Source organism: Psammomys obesus, unplaced genomic scaffold (genome assembly GCF_907164565.1).
Source record: "Psammomys obesus unplaced genomic scaffold, mPsaObe1.curated_primary_1811, whole genome shotgun sequence".
Lineage (NCBI taxonomy): Eukaryota > Metazoa > Chordata > Mammalia > Rodentia > Muridae > Psammomys > Psammomys obesus.
Window position 1 is genome coordinate 3,808,104 of NW_026592510.1, and position 25,112 is coordinate 3,833,215.

General features: G+C 44.2%; 1 protein-coding gene across 2 annotated transcripts in view; it reads left to right on the top strand.

Annotated features, from left to right (window-relative positions):
* The first annotated feature begins 19,403 nt into the window (after window positions 1-19,403).
* Pank1 (pantothenate kinase 1) overlaps window positions 19,404-25,112 on the top strand; it is a 53,838-nt gene continuing 48,129 nt past the window's right edge. Inside the window, exon 1 of one of the 2 annotated variants that reach the window (XM_055613870.1) lies at window positions 19,404-20,294. In XM_055613870.1, the coding sequence (XP_055469845.1) occupies window positions 19,748-20,294 (547 nt within the window). In that variant the 5' untranslated portion in view covers window positions 19,404-19,747. Of the gene's footprint in view, window positions 20,295-20,900; window positions 21,096-25,112 lie in introns of those variants that run through there. The other variant, XM_055613872.1, reaches the window with a different exon arrangement.

The window sequence follows — 25,112 nt, forward strand, 5'->3', positions numbered from 1 at the left end:
AGGAAGGAAGGAAGGAAGGAAGGAAGGAAGGAAGGAAGGAAGGAAGGAAGGAAGGAAAACTCCAAATATTAGCAATTTAGTGGATAAATTTATGGCAACCATTTTCTCCACACCATTCTCTTTTTAATAGTTTTAAAATGGTCCGTGTGTGTGTGTCTGTGTGTGTGTCTGTGGGGCAGTGGGAGGGGGAGGGGGAGGTTTATACCATAGTGCCATACTGTGTGTGTGTAGGTTAGAGGACACGGGCAAGCATTTTTTTTTCCCCAATGAGCCATCTCTCCAGGCTTCAGTGTCCTTCTTTTATCCAAACAGTATGGTGAATGCACATTTTTGAAGCTAACCCCACATAAGTCTAACTACTCACAACTGCCACGCTGTGAAGAAACCCAAGATAACCAAGGAAAAATAGGATATAGAGATAGAATGATGACCAGGCAGCCCAAGATTTTCAAGCATAAAACTCACATGCCCGACTTTGGTATGAAGGAACTATCTAGGACATTTCCATTTTAGCAGACCTTATGGAAAAAAAAAAAAAAAACTGAGAAATATGGTTGAAGCTAGTCAAGGCATCAGTGTTGCCTTTATCCCTTTCAACTGCTAGAACAAATAAGATGGAGAAGGTGGCTTATGAGCAGGTTTGTTTCACATAGATCTGAAAGCTGTAAGTCGGTATGCTTCCAGAATAATCAGCTTGTGCTGAGCACCCTCTAGAGAGCAGCAGATCCCCAACTTCTCACTGTCTTCAGGTGATGGAGATGACGCTCTCTCTCAGGTCTCTTATGGTGGCACTGATCTTGTTCGTGAAGCTTTCCATCTTTATGATCTAATGGACTCCTAAAGGCCCCATCATACTGGCAAGTAGGACATCAAGAGCATAACAGCTTTTTAATCTCCAGTGAGCCAGACCTACCATTTGTAGCCATCTCAGCGGTCCAGGTCACCGTGGAATTGAGCCTGAGCCGTTCCTGTTGGGTCCTTTTCAAATTCCAGACTCCATGAAATAGCATAATAAATGTTGCTGACTGTCACATTAAAAGGAAATTGGAAAAAATACTTTTCTTTCCCTACCATGGAGTCTCAAAAGATGTTGAAATGAGAAATGTCTGTTGAAAATAAGTTCAGATAGTATGCTAAATAAATATTACAGAGGGCCATTGTTTTGAACTGAGTTCCTACACTGGGTCTTAACACTCCAGGCTGGAAATCAAAATCAGTCTAAAGTTACTAAAGGAGAAACTAAGCTGTTTGTTTTACCCATAAGAAATGAGGATTAGAAAGATAACACCAAATTTCTCCAACTGGCCAATTTTAATTGGCATGATAATGAAGTTCTTTCTGACTTAATCCTTACACAGAAACGTTCAAGTTGTAGGAACCCAACAATGATAACCCATCGGCTATTCCTTTATTGTCCAATCTCCCTGTCCCAGCCTTACAAAGAAAGTTAAGTCTGATGTGACCGAATCAGGCGTGCTGGCACACACCCGTAGTCCAGGCAGGCAGGTACACATACTGAGTCCCAGGACAGCGTGGGTTACTTTCAGACATCCTAACTGAGCTTTGTTTTTATTTTATTGTCTTTCTACTTTCTTCATCTGTTTTCTGGCCTTAAGACCAACTTCTGCTCACTTCGTTGGAACACATTTTCTAATTTATGAAGTATTGCCCAATTCTGTAATTAAAAATAAAGCCAAAAAACAAAACAAAACCCAAAAAACACTTTGAAGCAGAGTTGCTGTGATTTTGTTTTCTGACACTAGTCTAGCTGAACTGGTCCCTGTGTCTGTGTCTGTTTTTTGTTTGTTTGTTTGTTTGTTTGTTTGTTTCTGATGTTAAAAAGCAGTTGGTCACTACTGGCAGACCTTGACATCTGACAGACAACATTAGGAACTGTAGCTGAAAGCCTGTCTTGGAAGGCTCTGGTGCAGAAATCTGGGAACAAATGATCTGTAACAAATCTGGGAACAAATGATCTTCAGTGGCCAGGAAGCTCTCTGGCACTGTGCACTCTCTAGCCACTACCTCAGTCTACCTTATATGTGGTTATCTGGCTTTCAGGGTGGCCTAACATTGTTTCAAATATCTGCTATGCTTTGCCACACAAGCTGGTTGCATGACTCTGGGTAACTTGGTGAACTTGGACACACTGAATATTTTCTGCTTTTGAGAGAAAGTCACTCTACATAGTCTTGGCTGGCTCAAATCTCAATCGGTACACCAAGGTGGCCTCAAGAGCATGGTAGTCCTCCTGCCTCTGACTCTGAAGCACTTGGATTGCATGAGTATGGAACCATCCTTGTATTTTTTTTTAATTTTACCTTTTCTGTTTGTTTTCTTTCTTTTGCAGTTAAAGTATTGCTTTGTAGCTTGAACTGGCCTTGACTTACTTTATAACCCAAGCTGTCCTCAAAACCATGGCAATTATCTTGCCTTAGCCTCCCAAGTACGGAGATTATTACAAGCATGAGCCATTGTGCTGAGGAAATTTTTCATCCAGTGTTTGTTGAGACAGGGTCTCATATAGCCTAGGTTGACCTTGAACTCACTGTAGCCCAGGTAGATCCTGAACTTCTGATCCTCCTGCATCTACCTCCCTGGTGCACAGACTACAGGCCTCCTCAACTGTGCCCAGTTTTTCTGTGAGGCTAGGGATTGAGCCCAGGGTTTCACCCATCTTAGTCAAGCACTCTATCAACAGGTTCTTACCTTTAATGAGGATAGGACTGGAGATGCAACTCAGTGGTAGAACACCTACCTGGTAGACACAAGACCACTGTTCCATCCCCAACACCACAGAAAACTGAAAGTGGGAGTCAAGAGCACTTACCCTTGTAGGCATCTATCAGTAACATTTTTGAATATTAAATTTAATATTTAACAATCAGGTCAAGCTGGAGATTAGTGGGCATTGTATTCCTCTTACCACCCTCTAATAGTTCCCTAATACTCACCTGTAAAATCAATCTGGCATCCTATTGTTTCATGTATCTTATCCTTCTTCAAGCCTTCATCTCCTTTCCCCCTCATTTTATAACTTAATGGTATTTCACTGATAAAAGAGGTGAATTTATCTTCCCATCACTGAATCTAGACTTTCGTGTTCTAGTTTGAATGTGAAGTGCTCGTGTGGCAAGGTTTGGTTGTGGAAATGGCGGAGACTGTAGAAGGTCAAAGCCAAACTGGAGAAACAGGTCACCTGGGACATGCCTTTAAAGGGCACTTTGCCCCTCTCTCCTCTCTGTTTCCTGGCCACTACAGCAGCTTCTGCCACACTCTCCCACAGCCATACTATTCTGTCTCTGGATGTAGCTACTTTTAGACTAAAACCTCTCCAGCTGTGAGCCAAAAGAAATCCTACCTGTTTTAACATTGTTTCTTTCAAAATAGAATACCCTAAATCTATTGATCTACTTTTTTCTTTTTTAACAATAGGGAAAGGGTCTTTCATTTGTGTTCAGAATCCCAACCTCTTTCCCCCTCTCCCCATCCCAATCATTGTTCAATGAACTCTCTCTCTCATCTTTAAAGACCTTATCTTGAACTCTCCGGTTGTTGCCCTATTCGTCTGCTCCCTTCATAAGCGATTCACAAGAAACTTCCAACGCAAGCCATCTCACGAATTGGCTATGCAATTCATGATCTTTTGATCTGTCTTCCTCAGCTTCCCCAGTGCTAGCACAGATAAGCACCACCATGTTTGGCTTCTCACTTTATAGAAGCTGCTTGGCAGCATTATGCACACTTGACCCCTGAGCATACATCTCTTGTCCTTTGTAATCCCATACAACCAGGGTTTTCTAATCTTTTTAAATTATAATCTCCATCTTAAATTTTCTTTCCTGTCTCATGTAGCACCAGGTATAAAGGCTGATGATTCTTGACATTTCCTCCTGGGTCCTCTTTTCTACTTAATTTTTTTTTTTTTTTCTGAATAGCCTCAGTTTATAGCAAGCTTTAAACACATACTGTATTAAGAAGGAGAAGGAGGAGGAGGAGAAGAAGAAGGAATGGACAATAAAGGGGCAAGGCCCAATAAAATTCTTCATTATGCTAACCATTGTAAAGATCTGAAAACTAGCATAATATAAATAGCCCTCTATGGTTATATCATGAGCTACAATAATTATCAATTTGTGGCAAGTTGGTCTTTTTTTTTTTTTAATCTATTGCTATCACCACCCAAAAATTTCCTGATCCTTTTATTATTATTATATGCCGACATTTTTCTCTGAAGTATTTTACAGTCTATCATTTTGTTTTTGAGTCAGGAATCCCTGTGTTGTCTAGGTTGGCCTTGAACTCATAGGCTAAAGTGGTCATCCTACTTCATTGAGATTCCTGAGTAACCTGGTCTACAGGTATAGATGATTAGCCCCATTTGGACCATATTTTTAAAAGATAAGATTTTTTCCATTATAAACATAACCACAATACTATTACCACACACAAAAATAACAAATCTTAAAATATCATCAAATTCCTTGTACTTAACTTTCCAACGGACTTCTGAAAGTCATAGTTTTATAGTTAAAAGATATTTGCAGGTCAGTGATGTAGTTCAGTTGGTAGACTGTTTTCCTATCATTCACAAAGTGACAGGTTTGATCTACAGCACTACAAAAAACCATATGTAGACAGTGTAAGCCTGCTTATTGGGAGGTAGAGGCAGAAAGATCTGAAGTTCCAGGTCATTGTCAGATACCATAACCAGATCAGGATAGCCTGAGTTACATGAGACCCTGAATTTTGTTTGTTTGTTTGTTTGTTTGCTTTATTTCTTAATGCAATTGATATATCTGAAATCTCCTTCAGTTTGTAAGATCTCCTTTTCTTTCTTTTTTTTTTTCAATTTGATTTTGAAACTCTTTTGTCTTGCAGAGTTTCCAGCTTTTTCTGATTATATCTGTATTATGTCCTGTATATCTTATCAATAATAGCTGCAACTACAGGGTTGATTAAACTGAAATTTGGGAGCAGAGGCTTGTTTTTGCCTTTTTTTTTTTTCATTTGCAAGCCATTTTTTGGATGATAATGTATTTTAGTCAATTTTCCATCACTTGACAAAATATCTGAGAGAATTGACTATAAGAAGAGAAGACTCAACTTGGATTATGTTTTCAGTTCATGCTGTGTTTTAGCAATTGCAGTATGCTGTTTCCTCCTTTCTCTTTTATTCCATCTAATCCTCCAATCAGAGGGATGGTAACACCCATATTCAGGGTGGCCTTTTCTCTTGGTTAATCCCTTACAGACACATCTAGAGATGTGATTCCTGTGGGATATGAATCTAGTCCAGCTGACATGAACATTAACTATCACAAGTGGTAACCAAGCCTCTAGCACACGAGTCTGAGTGTGTGGATGGCACACTTGGGATCTGAATCATTAAAATTATCTTGTAATGCTTAATACATGGCTATTTCTCATTAGTTTTTATTTCTCATCACATTAGTTTTTAAAGACTAATATCTAAATCTATTATTTACTGTTTTTATTTATTTTTAAGAGAGAGTCTCTCTCTATAGACCTGGCTATCCTGAAACTCACCGTGTAAACCAGGCTGGCCTTAGACTCACATAGCTCCACCTACTGATGCCTCCAAAGCACCAGGATTAAAGTCCTGTGCCATCATGACCGGCCCATTATTTATTTATTTATTTTAAATGATAGAGTCTCATTGTGTGGCCCTGGTTGGCCTCAAACTCATGGAGACCCTTTTGCTTCTGCTTTCTGACTGATACGATTAAAGGCATGATTTACCACTCCTGGCAATATCCAATTAAATTTGTGGTTTTGAGATGAGGTTTTACTCTCATAGTGCAGGCTGGCCTAGAATTCACTTGTCTACTCCAGAGTAACTCAAACTTACTGATCCCAGTCCTAGGATTACAAATATGAGCTACTGTGTTCTGCTGAGAGATCCTGACTCTTGAGAAAGTGTACTGGTAAATGAGGTGGGAGGGACTCCTAAAATGGTACTTCCACATCCATTCAGGGATCTTTGATGGGTAAGGAAATCAAGTTTGTAGGGCAAAGGAACTCCAAAAGAAAGAAAGCCCCGACTAGCACAAAAAGCCCAGCTCTTGACTGTCAGAGCCTCAAGTCTGACCATGCCTGAAAGCAGCAGACAGAAGCCATGCAAGGATCACCATAAGCAAACAGGACAGAAAGTTTCAGATAGCTCTTTGTAGAGTAATTTTAACAGACCTTTAATCCCTCAGGCTGGGATACTGACACACCTTTGGTACACAAGATTTGACAGAGTGAGTCAGAGATAGGATATGCCAAACTCTCAAGAAAACAGACAGGAAAGGGAGGCTACTTAAGAGCAGTGCAGGGAAAGAAGTGGAGTGGAGTTCAGTTGAGTTCAGTGCAGTTCGGTTAGTTGCAGTTGAGCTCAGTATTGTTCAGTTTGTGCACTCAGTGCAGTTCAGTTCATGGAGTTCAGAGATGATTTCTCTAACCAGAGCAATTCAGTCAGAAGATAAGAGAAGCCAATTTGAATAAGTCAATTGGAGAGGGATTTGAACCAGAACAACTGAGTTGAACCAGCCAGCCAGCCAGCCAAAGTGTGAAATATTATAAGCCTAGGTTAGCAGACAGAGGCTGTAAAATGAAGCCTAGGTCTAGGTCTAGGTCAAGGTCTAGGCTTGCAAGATTAGATTGCACAAAGGCTAGAAGCTTCCAGGCCTAGGCCTAGAGATATTTACAACAGAAATAAATGCTCTGGGCTCAGCCCAAGTGGTGTATTCACACAGCTTGGGGAATGGCTCTCATCTCATCCCATCATCTGAGGGATTTACAGCTCTTCCTTGATTGGTTACAATTCTCACCTTATTTGCAAAGCCACAGTCAGCCAATCAGGGCCCAGATGGCACTTAATAAATTATGACTCTCTAAGGTGCAGAGACTGAAAATTCTGAAAGCACAGTGGAAAATAAGAAGGGAAAATAATAGAGACACAGTCATGTGATGTCTTAAGCTCCTACTTCTAGGCAAGGAACCTACTTGGAGAAGGATTCAGTGGGGGCTTCCCACACTTACAGTTTCTGCAGTAGACAGAGCAAGCCTCCAGGACATAACCATTTGCTTCAAACAGGGAGTCTCATACTTGCCCCAGCTTTCAAGACTCAGGTTTTGGTGTTAAGACTTGCCATGAATGAGACACACCAACCCTGTTCCTCTTGTCAATGACTTGTTTTCTTCAGGCTTCTTCCTCAGAGGAATGGTCTTGTTAGACACCCCAAAATCCCCAAAGAGCTTCTTAGAGCTGTAACAATTCTTACAGCTTTATGGCTCTGGGATAACATCTTGCTGCTACCAGAGCTCAAACCTGTTCTGTTTCAATTGTCAAGCCTGCAAGCAATCTCTTTATCTAATGTAAGGTTAATTGTAAGTTAACAATAGAGTGCCTTTATTTTCCTTTATACTGTCTGCCCCCGTCATTATTGGAAGGAGGGAAGGAGTGAGAGAGGACTAGAACCTGGTCAGAGGAAGAAGGTGATCTCTAACAACCATTTCACTGAGGCATGCCTATAATTCCGACCTTGGGGAGGGTGAGAGAAAGTTAATGAGTTTAAGGTCAAGATAGGCTACATAGGGATTTCCAGGCCAAGCCTGTCTATAAACATCAAATATTTTCAAAAATTTCAGGTTTAGTTTGGTTTTTGGTAGTGGGAAGTGGATTGAGACAGGGCTTGTTCTTCATCAATCCTCTTGCTGAAGCCTTCTAAGTGTCTGGATTACACTCAACTAAAATGTTTCTCTAATTCTACTATTTGCTGTTTGTTAACTTAGAGTTTAGAGATATGGTGTCACACTGTAGCCCAGGATGCTCTCAAACCCATCAGAATTCTCCTGCTTCAGTCTCCTGAGAGCTGGGATTATAAGTGTGTTCCACCATGCCTGGATCATCTAGTCTTCAGTGAGGCAAAATATATTTTTCCTTTACGTTTGTGTGTGTGTGTGTGTGTGTGCACATGTGTCCCAAACTACAACACACACGCCCACAGTGCAGGTATGGAGGTCAAAGGAAAACTTGAGGGAATCAGTTCTCTCCGCAATGTGGGTCTTGGGGACTAAACTCAAGTTATCAGCCTTGGTGGTAAGCACCTTGTTGTGGTTTGAATAAGAAATGGCCTCCATAGGCTCATATATTTGAATACCCATCAGGGAGTGGCAGTACTGAGAAGGATTAGGGGGTGTGGCCTTCTTGGATGTGGGTTTTGAGGTTCCATGCCAGGCCAGTCAGCCTCTCTCTCTCAATCTCTCTTTCTCTGTCATCATTATAATGGATTAAACATCTGAAACTGGAAGCTGTTCTCAATTAAATGTTTTCTTTTAGAAGAGTTGACCTAGCCAGGTGAGGTGGTACACACCTGTAATCCCAGTCAGGACTTGGGGAGGTAGAGGCAGAGGCAAGCAGATCTCTGTGAGTTCAAGGCCAGCCAGCTTTACAAAGCCAGGCCAGGACAGCCAGGGCTATTACATAGAGAAACCCTGTCTTGGAGAGAGAGAGAGAGAGACAGAGACAGAGAGACAGAGAGAATTGCCATGGCCATGTTGTCCAATAGAACACTGACTAAAACACACTGTTCCCCACTAAGCCATCATGTCACATGTAGCTGAAATAATTTTATAAGATGTCAGGATAACTATGACAAGTGCGAGAACTTTGTGATCTCTACAGCAAGTGTGAAGCTAGCCAGGGGTACACAGTGAGACCATGTCTCAAAGGAAAAAAGTTCTTTTTTTTTAATATAGAGAAAGCTATAAAAATCAGCTGTATGAAAAGAAAGTTTCTTCCATTATCATATACTACCTAACAGGTACAGACAATAAAGGAAAAACAAATGATTTATATATCCCTTGGTCTACCACTATACCAAATAGAGAATCTATTGATCAAACTTCTCTAACAAAAACCAATTCAAAACAAGAATTTTGGACTAGGGGTATAGCTCAGTGACAGTGTTAGTAATGAATGCGTGTGACCCAGCCTTGTGTTCAATGCCTAGCACCAAGCCAGAGACGGGATGACCCTGCAGATTTCAACATAATTTATGTGTTTTGATACACTGCCAAATTATTTTTTTGCTCAGATTGTCCCATTGTTGGCCGTTGGCAGCAGCCTCAGTTGGTTCCTTTTGTGTTCATTGCTTCTGTGCTGCTGTAATAGAAGGATCGGTGGAAGCAGCTTCAGAGGAGGAGAATTTATGTTGCTTGTGGTTTTGTTGTGGGCTGTGTTAAATATGAAAAACAGAAAAGCTGGCAGCATCATTTGCTGCTGATACACTTCACTATTTGAATGCCTTTGCCTGGAAAATAAAGCAGGGAAGACAAATTCAAAAGTCCAGAAGGGCCTATCATATAAGAGCCCCCATTCATTTCTATTACTCTTGAGGGTGTGTGCACACATGACTTCACCAGCAGCCCCAGTGTGGTAGCTTGAATGAAAATGACCTCATAGGCTCATATGTTTGAATGTTTGGTCTGCAGTTGGTGGGCCATATTTGGGAAGAACTGGGAGACATGGCTTTGTTGGAGGACGTGTGTCACTAGGGTGAACTCCGAGGTTTCAGAACCCCATGCATTCCCAGTTATCTCTTTCTTTGCCTTGTACTTGTGGATCTAGCGTAAGTTCTTACCAACTGATCCAGAGCCATTTCTGCCTGGCTGCTGCCATGTTGGTGATGGACTTAAACTCTGAAACTGTGACCCCCATTCCTTTTCTAAAAGTTGCCTTGGTTCTGGTGATTTGATCTGACACAGCAGTGGAAAAGTAACTAAGAATCCGAGAGTCAGTGTGAGTGTGGAAAGCTGGTTTACATGCAAGAGTGTGTGTGTGAGTGTGTGCACACACAGATACACATACACAGGAATCCATTTCCTTTCTTCCATCTCTTTACATGACATGTCATATATCAGCCTTCCATTACAAACATATGTGATTTCTTTATTACTCCCTTAAAAATAGACCCCTCTTCCACTTCCTGTGTCTTACACTACTTAATTGCTGTATCTCTTAACAGCCTGTATTTACTTATTGACTTACTTATTCACTTACTTCTCTTCCCTTCCACCTGAGAAGAATGTGCAATCTGTAATGGAAAGGGACCTTTTCTTCCCCTTTCACATATCAACATAAGCTCTGTACTTGGCAGGAGTTTTTCTTCAATAGTAAGGTTTAATCTCACTGTAGACAAGTGTTCTACCACTGAGCTACCTCCCCCTTTCTGAAAAACTCCACGCTTGCAACAGTGGCCATCGGTTAAACATATTTGTTTAAATATTCTGTGGGGCTGCAAGAGTACTGGCTTGCTCTTTCAGAAGACGTGCATTTCGTTTCTTGTACCTATGTCAGGTAGCTTACACCTGCATATAAATCCAGTCACCCTGGGGACATCTCTGACCTCTGAGGGCACCTGCAGTCAGTATGTCGTTAAAAATAGAATAGATTAAAAAAAGTATTTTTATCTTCCATTGCTGGTGGGAGTGCGAACTACTACAACCACTTTGGAAATCAATTTGGCAGTTTCTCAGAACATTGGGCATAGTTCTACCTCAAGACCCAGCTATACCACTCCTGGGCATATACCCAGAAGATGCTCCACCATACCACAAGGATACTTGCTCATCTATGTTCATAGCAGCTTTCCTCATAATAGCCAGAATATGGAAAGTCTAGATGTCCCTCAACTGAAGAATGGATAAAGAAAGTGTGGTACATTTACACAATGGAATATTGCTCAGCTTTTAAAAGCAATGACATTATGAAACTTGCAGACACATGGATGGAACCAGAAAAGATCATCCTGAGTGAGGTAACCCAGACCCAGAAAGACACACATGCTATGTACTCACTTCTAAGTGGATATTAGCCATAAAGTACAGGATAACCATGCTACAGTCCACAGATCCAAAGAATCTAACTAACAAGGCAGAACCAAGGGAAGACGCTTGAATCTGAGTAGGGGAAATAAAATAAACATCTGAGGAGGATGGAAGGAGGGTACTGGGTGGGGGAGGACTGGGGAGGAGAGCAGAGGAGATCAAATAGGGGAGGAGGGAGGTAGAGATTACTGGATGAAAGAATTGCAATGGGGAGGCATCTCTGAGACAAGCTAGACACCTTGGACAGTGGAAACATAAAGAATATATGAGGGTGACCCAGCTAAGGCTGCTAGCAATGGGGGATATGGAGCCTGAAATAGCCATCTTCTATAACCAGAAAAGACTTCCAGTGAGAGACTGGGACACCAACCCAGCCACAAAACCTTTGACCCACAATTTGTCCTGTCTACAAGTTGTGCAGGGGTAAAGATGGTACAGAAATTAAGGAAACCAACTAACCAATGCCTGGCCTAGCTTGAGACCCATGATGCCTTGTGACAGGGCCCACCCCAACACTATTAATGATATTCTGCTATTCCTGCACACAGGTGCCTACATAACTGTCCTCTGAGAGGCTTCATCCAGCAACTGATGGAAACAGATGCCGAGACCCACAGCCAACTATTAGGTGGAGCTTGGAGAATCCTGAGGAAGAGGGGGAAGAAGGATTGAAGGAACCAGAGAAGTTAAGGACACCATAAGAAAACCTCAGAACCAACTAATCTGGGCCCATAGGAACCCACAGAGACTGAACTACCAAGCAGAGAACATGCATGGGACAGACCTAGGCCCTCTGCCCATACGTAATACTTGCACAGCTCCATCTTCATATTGGACTCCAAACAGCAGGAGCAGGGGCTGTCTCTGACTCTGTTGCCTGTCTTTGGATCTCTTTCCCCGAACTGGGCCGCCTTGTCTAGCCACCATCTGAGTAAATCCCCCAGTCATACTGCAACTTGATATGCCAAGGCAGGCAGATATCTGCGGGAGACCTCCCCTTTTCTAAGCAGAAAGGGAGGACAGGAGGACAGGGGTGGGAGAGAGGACGAGGGGAGAGGGAGGTGCTGGAAGTAGAGGAGGGGGGGGATGCTGCAATCTGTGATTGGGACGTATAATAGATAGATAGATAGATAGATAGATAGATAGATAGATAGATAGATAGATATTTTGTATGTAAATCTATAATAAATAAAGAGACCGTAGCTAGAATTCTGGGATTTATTAATGTTGTTGCTGCGGACTGAATTTAAAATTTTACTTGTTTTTACTTTAGAAAGAAACTTAATTTTGTTTGTGTGTACATGCGCAAGTCCCCTGGCACGTAGTCAGAGGTGATGTGACAACTGTGTGGAATCGGGGCCCGTACAAGGATTTGAAGGGTCAAACTAACTTTGCCAGGCTTGCATGCCAAGTTCCTACACTAGATGAGCCATCTCATCAGCATTTTCCTCTCTCTTTTTGAAGAAGGGTCTCACAAATAGGGTCTCCTAAGTAGCCGAGGCTGGCCCTATAACCCTAGTCCTCTTGTGACTGCCTCTTGAATGCCGGGGTCACAGGTACTGCCACCATGGCCCAGCTTACGATGTTATTTCAGGGGGAGAAAGCCTCTCTAGTAAACAAGAATCTCAGATGCTAGACTGCAAAACACCAGCGAGAAGAAAAGTGATCCAATTACTGTTATGAACAGGATGCAGTGAGTGCCGGGAGTAGACGGTAGATGTTAGGCAGGTGCACCTCGGTTAGCCAGCCGTGGTAGAAGGTCTCCAACGAATGGGAGAGGCGCTTTCTTCTAAGGAGGCACCGCTGCAGAGTTAGGAAGTGTGTGGGAGGAGAGAAAAACTGTTCTCTGCCCTCCCACGCTGACAAAAAAAAAACCCAACACATTTGGCTGCTCTAAGCAGATGTGGGGGCAGGTTCTCACGTAGCAAGTGGGTGCCCTGCGACTCAGTTCTAACACTCTCCACCTGGAGGTTACTTAACAAGGGTTATATAAGGACTCAGTCCCAAAAGACTGTTTCTGTCTCAGGCACCAACTGCAAGTCCCAGCTATGTGGCCTGTGCTTCTGACTGGCTACGTATTTGGGCTCCCATGAACTTCCTCCTTGGGTTCAAAATTTGCTAGTGTGACCTCATGTTCCTAAGGAAGGAAAGGAGCCATGGCCCCTTATGTACTGGAGATTCTACATGGCCAAGTGACTAAACTTCAAGACTATGGAAATCAAAATGTCGTAGCAAAGCTAATTTAGCTTGGGCTATTTTTAGTTCCTTTGAAAGGCCTCCCCTGCCCACGCCTATGACCAACCTAATATGCCTGTGCCTATCATAAAAAAAAAACCTTTAAAATGTATTTTTAGCAAGCCATTTGCTTCTACCAACCTAAAAGCTAAGAATATAACTAGAGAGCATGAGATCTGTAACAGACTTCAGTGCTTTGTCTTAGCCCACCTACCTGATGTTTCTAGCAGCATATTTTTAAATTGTCTTGATTTAAAACTTTATTTCTCTTACTATAAAAGACTCATGAAGCTGGGCATGGTACACTTTTAATCGCAACACTTGGGAGGCAGAGGCAGGTGGATCTCTGCAAGTTCCAGGCCAGCCTCGTCTATATAGCAAGTTTCAGGACAGCCAGGATTATATAATAGAAAGACTTGTTTCAAATAAAGTAAAACAACAAACAAATAAGAACTGTATGAAATTGTTACCACATTGGAACTTGGAATTTGAGGTAACCTGAATCTGTGTTCTTGGGTCATGGCTACCCGCATTTGGTTCCACAATAAACTATCCTTAATTCCTCTTGATGTCAGAGCTGGTTTTTGTTGCTATTGACATAGGACAGAATTCATGGAAATGCTTTACTTAGGGTTAGCCACTTATCATACAGAATTCAGATGAACAGTTGGATGAAAAGATATATTGGCAAGGTGTGGGGGCAGGGCTAGCTCTATCACCTACACCTCAGTGCTGAGCGTGGTGGCACAGGTTTGTAATCCTATCGCTCAGGAAGGAGCAGCAGGAGGATTGGGAGTTCAAGGCCATCTTTGGCTACGTAGCCAATTTGATGACACCCTGGGGTATCAAAAAAGAGAACAAAAATTAGAAGTTCATTAAGTTTCTCTTTTTAATTGAAAATAGATTTTTCTTGTATGCAATAATTCCCACCCCCACATTTTTCTTTCTTCCACCCCTCTCAGCATCATATCTCCGGATCTACAACCCTTCTGTTTCCTCTTCAGAAAAGTACAGGCCTCCAAGAGATGACAGCCAAACACAACAAAACAAGATACAGTAAGAGAAGGCAAAAGCCTTTATACTGAGACTGGACAAGGGAACCCAATAGGAGGAAAGGATCCCAAGAGTAGTCAAAAGAGTCCAAGATGCACCTACTCCCACTGCTAGGAGTCTGACCATAACACCGACAGCCATAACGTACACACAGAGGACCTGGTGCAGACCGGCCCATGCAGGCTCTGTGCTTGCCACTTCCGTCTCTGTCAGCCCATTATCCAAGCGTTTTATAGAGTTTAGTCTCTAGCCACATAGAGGCTGACCGGTGGGACCAAAAATTTAACCCTCAGCCTTCTGTGATGATTCAGGTCTATAATCCCAGCGTGGATAAGCTGAGAGTTCAAGGCCAGTCTGGGCTGCATAGGAAGTACCAGCCAGTGTGGGTTAAAATAAGACCCTGTTTCCTCGTTCTCTGTCCTCCACCTAAGAAAGACAGTTCCAACACTCTAATTTTCTGATCACTTGTCTATTTTCTGGTGCTCAGCCTTATCTAGAGCCTATCTCTGGCTCCACCCTGAGCTACCTAACTAGAATAAAATCAGTTATTGTTAAAAAAAAAAAAAAAAGGGAGGGGGACACTGTTATTCATATAAATGATACACCTAGCTCAATAAATGTTAAGGGTTTTAGGAATTTGGTGACATGCTCTTAGGACTACAGGATATGACTCTGTCTTAAAAACTTACTCAAGGATGGGTAAGTCACCTAAAAAAGGTTAAACTAAGCCAGCCTGGAGGCTTATGCTATAATCATAGCATTTGAGAGGCTGAGAGAGGAAGATCACAGGTTCAAGGCTGCATATTAAGACCTGGTCACAGAAGCACGACCAGAATGGAAACCGAAAAACCTCTGCTCTCCACGCTTAATAGACTCTTTCCAGTGTCTGTGTAGACGTGTTAGTGAATGTTAAAATCTGGCTCAGGACCTGGCCCTTCTTCTGGCGTTTCTAATGGCTCAGTGAACCCCTTTCTGTTAGATGCCTTGATGTGTGCTGAGAGTTTAGGTTTAACAATGCAAACTCTCCAATGTATCCATTCTCAGAGCCCATGTGGCAGCTGATTGGTTAAATGCAGAAAAGCACAGGGGTTCGTCTTTTTCTTTTTGTGTTTGTTTTGTTTTTCCAAGCTGGGTATAGAGCCCAGTTTTTGTTTTCACCTGCTTAAGCTTGGGCATACTGACTTTATTTTGTCTCCCACCCCCTACCCCAGCTGAGGACTGAACCCAAGGCCATGCTCAACCACTGAACTAAATCCCCAACCCATATTTGACTTTATTACCATTTTCTAAATGTCTATAATAACAGTGTATTATGACAGCACAGTGGATGGGGTTTATTTTCATTTTTTTCAGATATTAACAGTAATTATAAAAAGAACTAGCAAAGGGGGGAGGGTAAAATGAGATAGGGGAACAAGTGGGAGGAAATATGATAATATAAATGTAATATCTTCTATGCTAAGCTAAAAGTTAATTCACTAAGCTAAAAGTTAAAGAAAAAATTGCAAGTCCCGTACAGAATCATTAAACTCTGTTGCAAAAACTAACATAATTGTAGGTGTGATTTCATATACCTTTACACTTTTATTCCAGCACTCATTCGTGAGCCAGCTGGTCTGCACAAGTTCCAGGACAGCCTGGGCTACATAGTGAGAGCCAGCCTAAACAAACAAACAAAAAAACCAAACATAGATAAATTAAAAATCAGGTATTAGGGCACAAAGTTAGGAGGTAGAGATAAGAGGGTTGCCTCAAATTAAAGGGAACCAGCTAGTCTACATAGGGAGCTCCAGGCCAGCCAGGGTTACACAGGGGGATGGAGCCTCAAATCAAGCAAAAACAAACAAAGGAACAAAAATAAAACCAGGTTACAAGGCAAAGCTTCAGTGATGGAGCATCTTCCCTGGCTGGATTCCATCCCTAGCATCACAAACCCCAAGTATTTGCAGCCCCCCCCCCCCATATACACATCAGAGGGTGTGGGGAGGAAAGCTGGGAGGATCGGAACAGAAGGTAAGGAGAGAAAGAAGGTTAAAATGAAGTCAGGCAGGCTCCTGCTACAGGCCAAGGTTCTTGGGAGGCTGTGGAAGAAGGGCTGATCTCCATCCTTCTCAGACAGGATCTCCCTACGGAAGCCCTTGCTGACCTTGAACTTCTGGCAACGTTCCTGCCTTAGCCTGCTGAATGCTGGGATTGCAGACATGAGCCACCACTTCCACCTTCATTGCCCTCTTTCCAAAAAATTAAAAAAATAAAAACCTAAGAATTCTCTGCTGGGTTTAATATCTGTAACACCCGCTCCCTGCCCCCCACCCCCCAAACTGGGAAGTAGATAATCGAGAATCAAGATTCCCAGGCCACCCTTGGCTACAAAGTGAGTTCAAGGACTAACAACACAAAAACAACATGCCCAGTGTGGTAGCCCATGCCCTTAATCCTTACTCAGGAGGCAGGGGCAGGCAGAACTTTGAAAGTTTGAGGCCAGAAAGTTTAGTCACTGGCCAGACAGCCAGGACCACACAGTGAGATACTGGGAAAAAAAAATAGGAAAAATAAAAATTGTCAACTGGATTTAATGATACAGACCTGTAATTGTATCTACTCAGAAGGCTGAGGGAAAAGGATCACAAGTGAGCGTAAGGCCTGCTTAGTTACAGAGCGAGTTCAAGACCAGCTGTGGTAAATTGGTGAGATGCTGCTTCATAACCCAGAAAGGTAGGTGAGGCACTAACTCAGTGATAAAGTGCTTGCCTAGCATGTGTCAAGCCCCGGCGTCCGTCCCCAGACCAGACGAAGAAAAAGTTTGTAGATGCTGGCTGGTTGTTATGGCAATGCGTGAGAAAAAATCAGTGAATGCTCTTTCTGTTTTTCTAGGAAACCGAAGCCTCTGAGTGCAGCAGAGGTATCAATTGTGCCTTCGTAGCCCAAGAGTCTGTTTTTGGGTCTTCAGCGTAGTACACACTTACATGACTGACAGCGAATGAGTGTGGGCCTCCCCTTTCCTCACTGTTCCAGCTCTCCTGGAACACATGGTAGCTCATGTTCTCCACCTTCATCTACCCTCGAATAAACCTGTGGGGTGTCACCTGGCTTCCCTGAGGCTGTAACCAGGCCACTAAGCCTGAAAGGGAAGCAGGTGAGAGACATTCTGTACTAGGACTTCTGCCCTGTCTGGGTCTGAGCCACTTGGCTCAGAGCTCCCTTACCACGCCTGGGAATCAAGCTGGAGGATGTGTCCTTGAAGTTACTACAGTGCCAATCCTCTCAGCTCCGTTCTGTGGGAATCGAAACACTGAGAAGTGGCAATGGAGGCCCTTAGCCAATTTACTGTGTAGAGTGAGAGGCCCCAAGATGAAACTCACTTGTTTAGTTCAAAGTGTGTGTCAAGTGTCACCTGCCTTCCTGGCGTGTACAGAGCAACAGGGAGAAACTGATCAAATGGAGTGTGGCTGCATCATTTCAGCCATGCACATTAATTCATTTCACCTCTGATGACCTGATATAAGGGAATGTATGCATTCCTTTTATGTTAACAGTACCATGGTCTGAACCTAGAGCTGTACGCTACCCAAGCGTCACATCATGGAGCTGCATGTCTCCATCATTGTACTTTTTACTTAAAGACAGGGATTACCTATTGAAAACCAGTTTGAACTGGCTATGTAGCAAAGGCAGGCCTTGAACTTGAGGTCTTCCTCCCCTTAGCCTCCTGAGTAGCTGGGATTGCAGGCCTGTGTCACCAGGTAGAGTACATGTATTTTATAGCCAGAATAAGGAAGTGTAGCTGTGTAGGGGAGTAGGGAGAGTTAACAGCCTGAGGGAGCGAGTTGTCAAGAAACTGGACTAAAAGCAGCAGATGGTCTGGGGCTGGATTACCTAAGGAAGCAGAGAGGATAGGTTCCAGTTCTGGCTTTGTTTTATTATTATTATTATTATTATTATTATTATTATTATTGTTATTATTATTATTATTATAATCATTTCCGAGACCTGGCTTCTCTGTGTAGCCTTGACTGTCCTGGACTCGGTAGACCAGGCTGACCTCACAGCGATCCACCTGCCTCTGCCTCCCTGAGTGCTAGGATTAAAGGCCTGTGCCACCTTACTGGACTTCTAGCTTTGTTCTTAACCTTAGTTTCCTTGCCTGAAAAACAAACAAACAAACAAAAAAACAAATGGGAGGAACAGGGTGGCTTCATTGGCTTTGAAACGGTGACTTTGGGATGGGCTCTGATGGAAGAAATCTTCAACTATAAACTCAGGGCACAGCCACTGCCAACTTTTGGAGCCAGGGAAGATTTAGTTCAAGAGATGGGTAGGTTAGCCACAGGTTGCTTTTCTGAGGGTTAAGGTAGAGGGAAGTTTCCATTGCTGAAGCTGCCGTGTTTGGGGGCTTTGCCTCTCACCTCTTTAATATGGATTTTTCAGACGGTCAGACAGTTTAGGTTCAGCCTGGTGATGTGGAACTTCAAATGGGGGGCTTCCATTTGGACTCAGCCTGCTCCATTCATAGTAGTTTGGAACAGTGGCCTGCAGTTTTTATGTTTTCTCTGCTCCTTTATGGGGGCAGAACCAAGCGTTAAGAAGCATCCTATTAAGGAGTTATACTCCAGCCTGACTTTAATTTTTACATTACTCCCTTGTGAGCATTCGTTATGTGCCATGGTTCTACTAAGTACTTTTGTGAAGCACAAGAGTCCCCTTTGGACAGAAAGCTAAGAGGTCACCAAAACCCAAGTGTGTCCCCCCTGCTGGGCACCGCCAGTCTGGTTGGCTGTTACAGGTGTGTTAACTACTGAATTTGTCTTCCGCTCAGTGGCCGTAGGAACTGGAATCCAGGGCTAACATGGTGCCGGGTTCCCCTTCTTACAGCCAGGGGCAACTTTTTACTCCATAAATAACACAACGGGACATTATCCCCTCGGTCTTTTCTGGGTGAGGAATGCGCTTTTTATAGCTTGGGGTCATTTCTGTTTACTTGGTTTCTTCCAGCATCGGTTATTCCTGCCTGGTTTTGCCCTTCACTGTCCTTACACTCTATTCCTAGGTTTCCTCTCTGCAAACGACAACTAAGAACACATGCTGTCTGTTTGCGTGTGCCAGCCAAGGAATTTCACTCCCCTCCTTTCCCAAGGCTGCCTACCTCTCTATAAATAATTGTTCTCTTCCCTCCCTTCAGACCTGGGAGTAGTTTGGTCACATTAACGCACGCGCGCCGGCACACACACTTTCGGGGGCGGGGTGTGGGCATGAGTGACCTTGCAAAGGTACTAGCCCACTGGGGGATAGGATTAGCAAACCTGAAACCTCTGCAAATATTTGGCTTCCTCCGGCATTCCTCCCGAGGCTTCTGGCTGTCTCGTGCCTACCTCACCCAGTACCCTTTAGGCTCGCTCCGCCACACAAAGCCCGATCTGCCTATCTCGTCTTCGCAAACCCTGAGAACTTCATTCCGCACGTTGAAACTCGTCGGTGGCGGTGGCGGGCAGGACTGGGCATGCTCAGTGGCGGGGACAGGTCTGGGAGGCGAAGAAGCCGCATTTGAAGTGGCTCGGCCTCGGGGATGAGGGGGAGGCAGGCGCCCCGGCCGGGGTCCGCCGAGGTTCCCGCTGCGGCGCGCGAGGCCGACATGCCGCGGCCGGGAGCAGCCAGCCCGGCGCGCGGGGACCGGGTCGCCGGAGACGTGGGGGCGCCGACGGGAGGAGGGGAGGAGCGCCCGGGCCGCCAGCCCCAGGCGCCGAGGCTGCCGGATTGCAAGCCGCAGGGAGGATCCGAGGACAGGAGGACGCCGGATCGTGACCTCCAGCGAGGCCGCCCGAGCCGGAGCCTGCGCGCCGCCCCGCCGGCCCCGGGCATGGGCGACCGCGGCGCGCAGCACGAGCGCGCGGCCCTGCAGTCTCCGGGGGCCCCCGAGGGCGCCGCGGCCGCCGTGAACGGGCTGCTGCACAACGGCTTCCACCCGCCGCCCGCCTGCAGCCGCGACCCGCCGCCCGCACGCTTCCAGCTCTCGTCCGAGCTGCAGCCGCAGCCGCCGTTCGCCCAGCATGATTCTCCGGCCAAGAAATGCCGGCTGCGGAGGAGGATGGACTCCGGGAGGAAGAACAGGCCGCGTAAGTCCTGCGGGAGGGGAGTGGCGGTGGCCGCGGTCGAGGGGGCGGCAGAGTGCCGCTCTGGGCTGCGTCCGCCCTAGAGGCGTCGGGCGCCAAAGGCGGAGGCCCGCGGGAGCGCCTGGCTAGTCCCATCCGCTTGATGGGTCCGTCAGACACTGGCTGTACCTGCCGCCTCGGTCACGATGAAGGCGAAGCGATCGCACCGGCCGCCCCTATTGGTGGCCGGGAGCTTGCACCCGACTGATTTTGGGGTTGGGACTAAGGGGTAGGGCGGGCTGGCACAGCCCTCGGTTCACTGTTCGCTTCTCCAAGCACATCTTTTTGGGCTGGTAACTCAGGCTACCAGCTTGCCCTTTGAATCGCAGAGTAAGCGCCAGTATCCTGGGCCCATTGGCAAGCTTAAGTCCGGAGGCGTGGAGTTTGACAATCCCCCAAATCACAGCCTATTAAACGGTGTTTCTACCCAGCCATTGAGGCGGCCTGTGAGGAGGGAAACACCCACTGACACCATGTGGGACGGAACTGTGTGGACCAATGAAAACTGCAGGTGGATTTTTTTTCCCCTGGAGTGGGTAGAGTTGAGTGCAATTGTACAGCGCCGAGAGTGTGTTGTTTCACAATCTGAGGCGTGTGTATATAATGGTAGACGGTAAAGGGTACCTTCTCCTCCTGACGTTCGGGGATGTCAGTTTGTAGGTAGAGTTTACGACTGTTTTGTTTCCTTACCTGAGCCTAACTCCATTCAACTGGTTGCTTCTCTTTGAGTGTCTTTAATGAAGCTTGTAAATGGCAAAAAGCAATGTAAGTAAGAGTGCACCGCAGCAATCGATCCGATTCCAACGTGCACCTTTTGCACGTGAGTTACTCTTTGGTGCCGGGAAATGATTAGATGGGGCTTGAATTTCTGAAAAAGTTTGATCTTTGGCAAACAACATAGCTCCTTCAGCCTTTGTTTGTAGCCTTCCTGCAGTGCATTCATTTCCAAAACTTTGGGAAACGCCTTCACACGACTGTGGGTGAATCCGGTTGCTTGCATTTTGTAGGTCTGAAATGTTAAGGTGTGTGTGGAGTTTGGAAACTGCACAGCGGATTTGATTTGGCCGTGGCTGTAAGACAGTTATTAAGTGTCTTGAGTTTTTTTTGTACATACTTTTTTATTTTTATTTTTATATTACTTGGAAAATTATTTGATGACCTTCATGTTGCCTGATACCTGTTATTTCATTTGTTTTACACACATTTGTAAAGCACATTTTAGTCATTCCTCTGATCCACATTTCAGAGTTTACTGTAGTTTTCAACGACAATAGCTAGACTCTAAGAGAGAGAGAACTAGGCAGGCATGTTGGCACAGACCAACACTGGGGAGCCTGAGACCAGCTTGCATAGTGACTTATGGGGGTGGTGGGTGGTGGAGAGGCAGAGTCATTGGTTTGAAGTTGTTTCTTTCCGTGGCTTTTCTTTTTCTAACTCATACTTACTATGTGGGGTGGGTATGTGGATGTGAACATGCCCAGCAGCTGAGGAGGCCGGAGGACAGCTTGGAAGAGTTGATCTCTCCCAACATGTGATCAAACTCAGGTTTATCCAACTCATGTTGGTGCAAAGGCCTTTACCTGTTGAGCTGTCTCTCTGGCCTATTTGGTGTTTTTGAGACCAGTTTTGTGATCTAGCCCCAGGCTGTAGCTCTTGGTATTCCTCATGCCTCAGTGTCCCAGGTGATAGGATCACAGGCTTGCACTATCACCCCTTACTCTGCACGTCTTAAAATACTTTTTGAGGAATTCAAAATACAGTCTCTAACAGTGATTTGAAGAAGAGAAAAACTAATCTGAGCCTTAATTATGCTTACAAAGCTATAGGAATTATTTTAAAATACAAGAAAATGTAACTGTCTGCCTGTGTCAGAAGCTAAGTAACTTGTGTTTCTTACAAAAAATTAAAACTTTTCATTCTTTTTTTATTTATAAATTCTGTTAAGTTATATACAAGTTGCTTACTTTCTGTTGTTGTTGTCTTGTAGCCCAGGCTGCCCTCAAACTTAACACATACCCAAGAATAACCTTGAACACCTTGATCCTCCTGCCTCTGCACTAAACCACCACACTTGGTTTATTTATAACTTCTTGTTTGTTTTTGAGGCAGGTTCTCACTATGTAGCGTAGGCTGGCCTGGAAATGGCCAATAAAGATCCATGTGGCCACTTTTTGCATGCTGGGATTAAAGGAATGTACCACCAGCCAGACTTTATTTACAGTTTTTTAAAGGATTGAGTCACAGCTTGTTTTTCGTTATTCTATTATGTTTAATTTTGTTAGATTTGAGCACACGTTAACTTTTATTTATTTTAAATTTATGTGTATGAATGTTTTTCCTGTGAGTGTATCTCTGTGCAACATGCATGCCTGGTGCCATCGGAGTTAAGAAGAGGGCATCAGATCCCCTGGTACTCTGCTACAGATACTTGGGAGCCACCATATAGGTGCTGCAACCAAATCTATGCCCTCTGCAAGAACAGCAAATGCCCTTAACTGTTGAGCCATCCCTTTAGCTCTGAACATAGAGTTCTGAAAGAAATTTTGCATGCTGTAAGGAGTACATCTGTACATTTCACTAGTAAAATTTCTTATGTACAAGAGGGATGGCTTAGCAGTTAAGTGTGCATGCTGCTTTTCCAGAAGACAAGAGTTTGGTTTCTAGGACCTACACCAGAAAGCTCACAACTGTCTGTAACTTCAGCCCTATGGGATCTGACGAACACCCTCTTCTGGCCTCCAAGGACACCTGCACACAGGTGTGATAAACACACACACACACACACACACACACACACACACTCACTCACTCACTCACACATAAATTAAAACAAAACAAAGCAAACAAACAAAAAACCCAACAAACTTAAAACCAAAACTTCACACCCAACTTTTCAGTACGAAGGTGTGATAATCTAGAAATCAAACCAGAAGGCTGGAGGAAGAGCAGAACTCCCTGGGGTTAACTCCCAGCACCCTTCCAAAATCAGTCAGTTGCTTGTTGTTTTTACTAAACAAGAAAAGGAGAATGTTGTCTAGTTAATGTTCACCTAAGTGTCCTTTTACCTTACTTCCTGGAGGCCTTACCTAAGGCTAGCATCTTCTTCAGGTCTCCTCAGTTATTTTTGCCTGCCCCTGCCACTTAACAGTCCTGATCTCAGCTACAGTGCCAATGCTCCTGAAACGCTGGGTTTACCGGGTGATGTTTCTTACACCTGCAGAGTTCTATGCTGCTTCAGAGCTGACAGATCTTCCTATGCGACCTTTATAACTAGTTTCTAGCCTGGCATAGGAGTGAGCATTTCATTATGTTCTTATGGATTTGTGTGTGTTGTGTGTGTGTGTGTGTGAATGTGTTTGTGTGCTGGATGTTGGAACTAGGGCCTCCCACATGCCAAGAGCATACTGTCTGAAGGAACTACTCCTAAGCCTTGCCTGTCTCCCTTGCTGCCACCACCAACCTTTGTTGCCTTTTTGTTACTTCCTTTCCAATTCACTTGGAACTCTTGATTAGAAACGATATATTCTCACGTACCTTTTTTTTTTTAATGATAGGGTTTCTCTGTATAGCCTTGGCTATCCTAGACTTACTTTGTAGACCACACTGGTCTGGAACTCACAGTCTGTCTCCCTGAGTGCTGGGATTACAGACATTCGTCATTGAGCCTGGCCTCTCATGTACTTTGAAGTGGAGGAGCATGCATATGTGATTGATGTGGAAGCAGAAAAATGATTCAAGTGACATCGCCACCTCACTGGATAGTTGTCTCCATTTCTGTAGCTGATTTTGTCAGAAGACCTTCAGTGGTTCCCAATTGAAGCGTCAGTAGGGAAGGTCCTTTGATCCACTCATTGTGCTGATTTTATTTTTTTGCCTGACAGCTCTTTGCTACTTTTTATTTTGGTTAATAGGTAGTTAATGCTTGCCAGCCATTTTATTTCCAGCATTACGCTAAAAATAGTCCTGGTGATTTTATTTAACATACACACGTAAATAGACAGAAAGTGAATGAATGCCAAATGCATTAGAGGTCGTATAAATCCACCCCTCCCTCCATCCAGGCGACTGGGGTTTGAATTTCAGCTGTGTGGTGTGTGTGTGGTCAGAGCCAGTACTCAACCTTTGTGCTTGAGGATGAGTCGAAGGGAGGCAATCAGACCATGAAGAGCCTGTGTGAGGGTGACAGGAGAAAACATGTACTCTCTCCATTACCTGCCAGCTGTCATCAATGAACACTGTCCACCATGAATCTCGAGACAAGCAACAGAGGCAATAGATGCTGCCTCAGATCAACTTCTTTCCGAAAAGAAACAGGCCTAAGTAAAAGAGACTGAAGTTAATTTTATTAGCCGTAACACTCCTAAATCGGTACTTGTTTTACTCTCCTACAAAAATGTAGGAAACCATCAGGGAAAAAGCACTCGTGGCTTCATCACTCAGGAAACAGCTGCTTTATAAATGGCTTCTGGGCCAGCAAGTAAGGGGGCTTAACGCCTAGTGACCCAGGTGAGGTCCCCGGTCCCAAATAGTAGAGAGTCAGCTCCTGCAAGTTGTCCTCTGAATTCCACACCCATGCTGCGGCACAGGAACTCCCACATATCTGTGCATACAGAAACTAAGATAGATAAAAATAAAAACATAACACACACACACACCACACACCACTGACACATAGTAACAGATACTCGGGCCTTGTTGGTGTTATTGTGTTGGTTTATTTTTTTGTGATCAATGAGTAGGGATGTAGAATAGCTGCCTACAAATGAACAAGACCTCATGTTC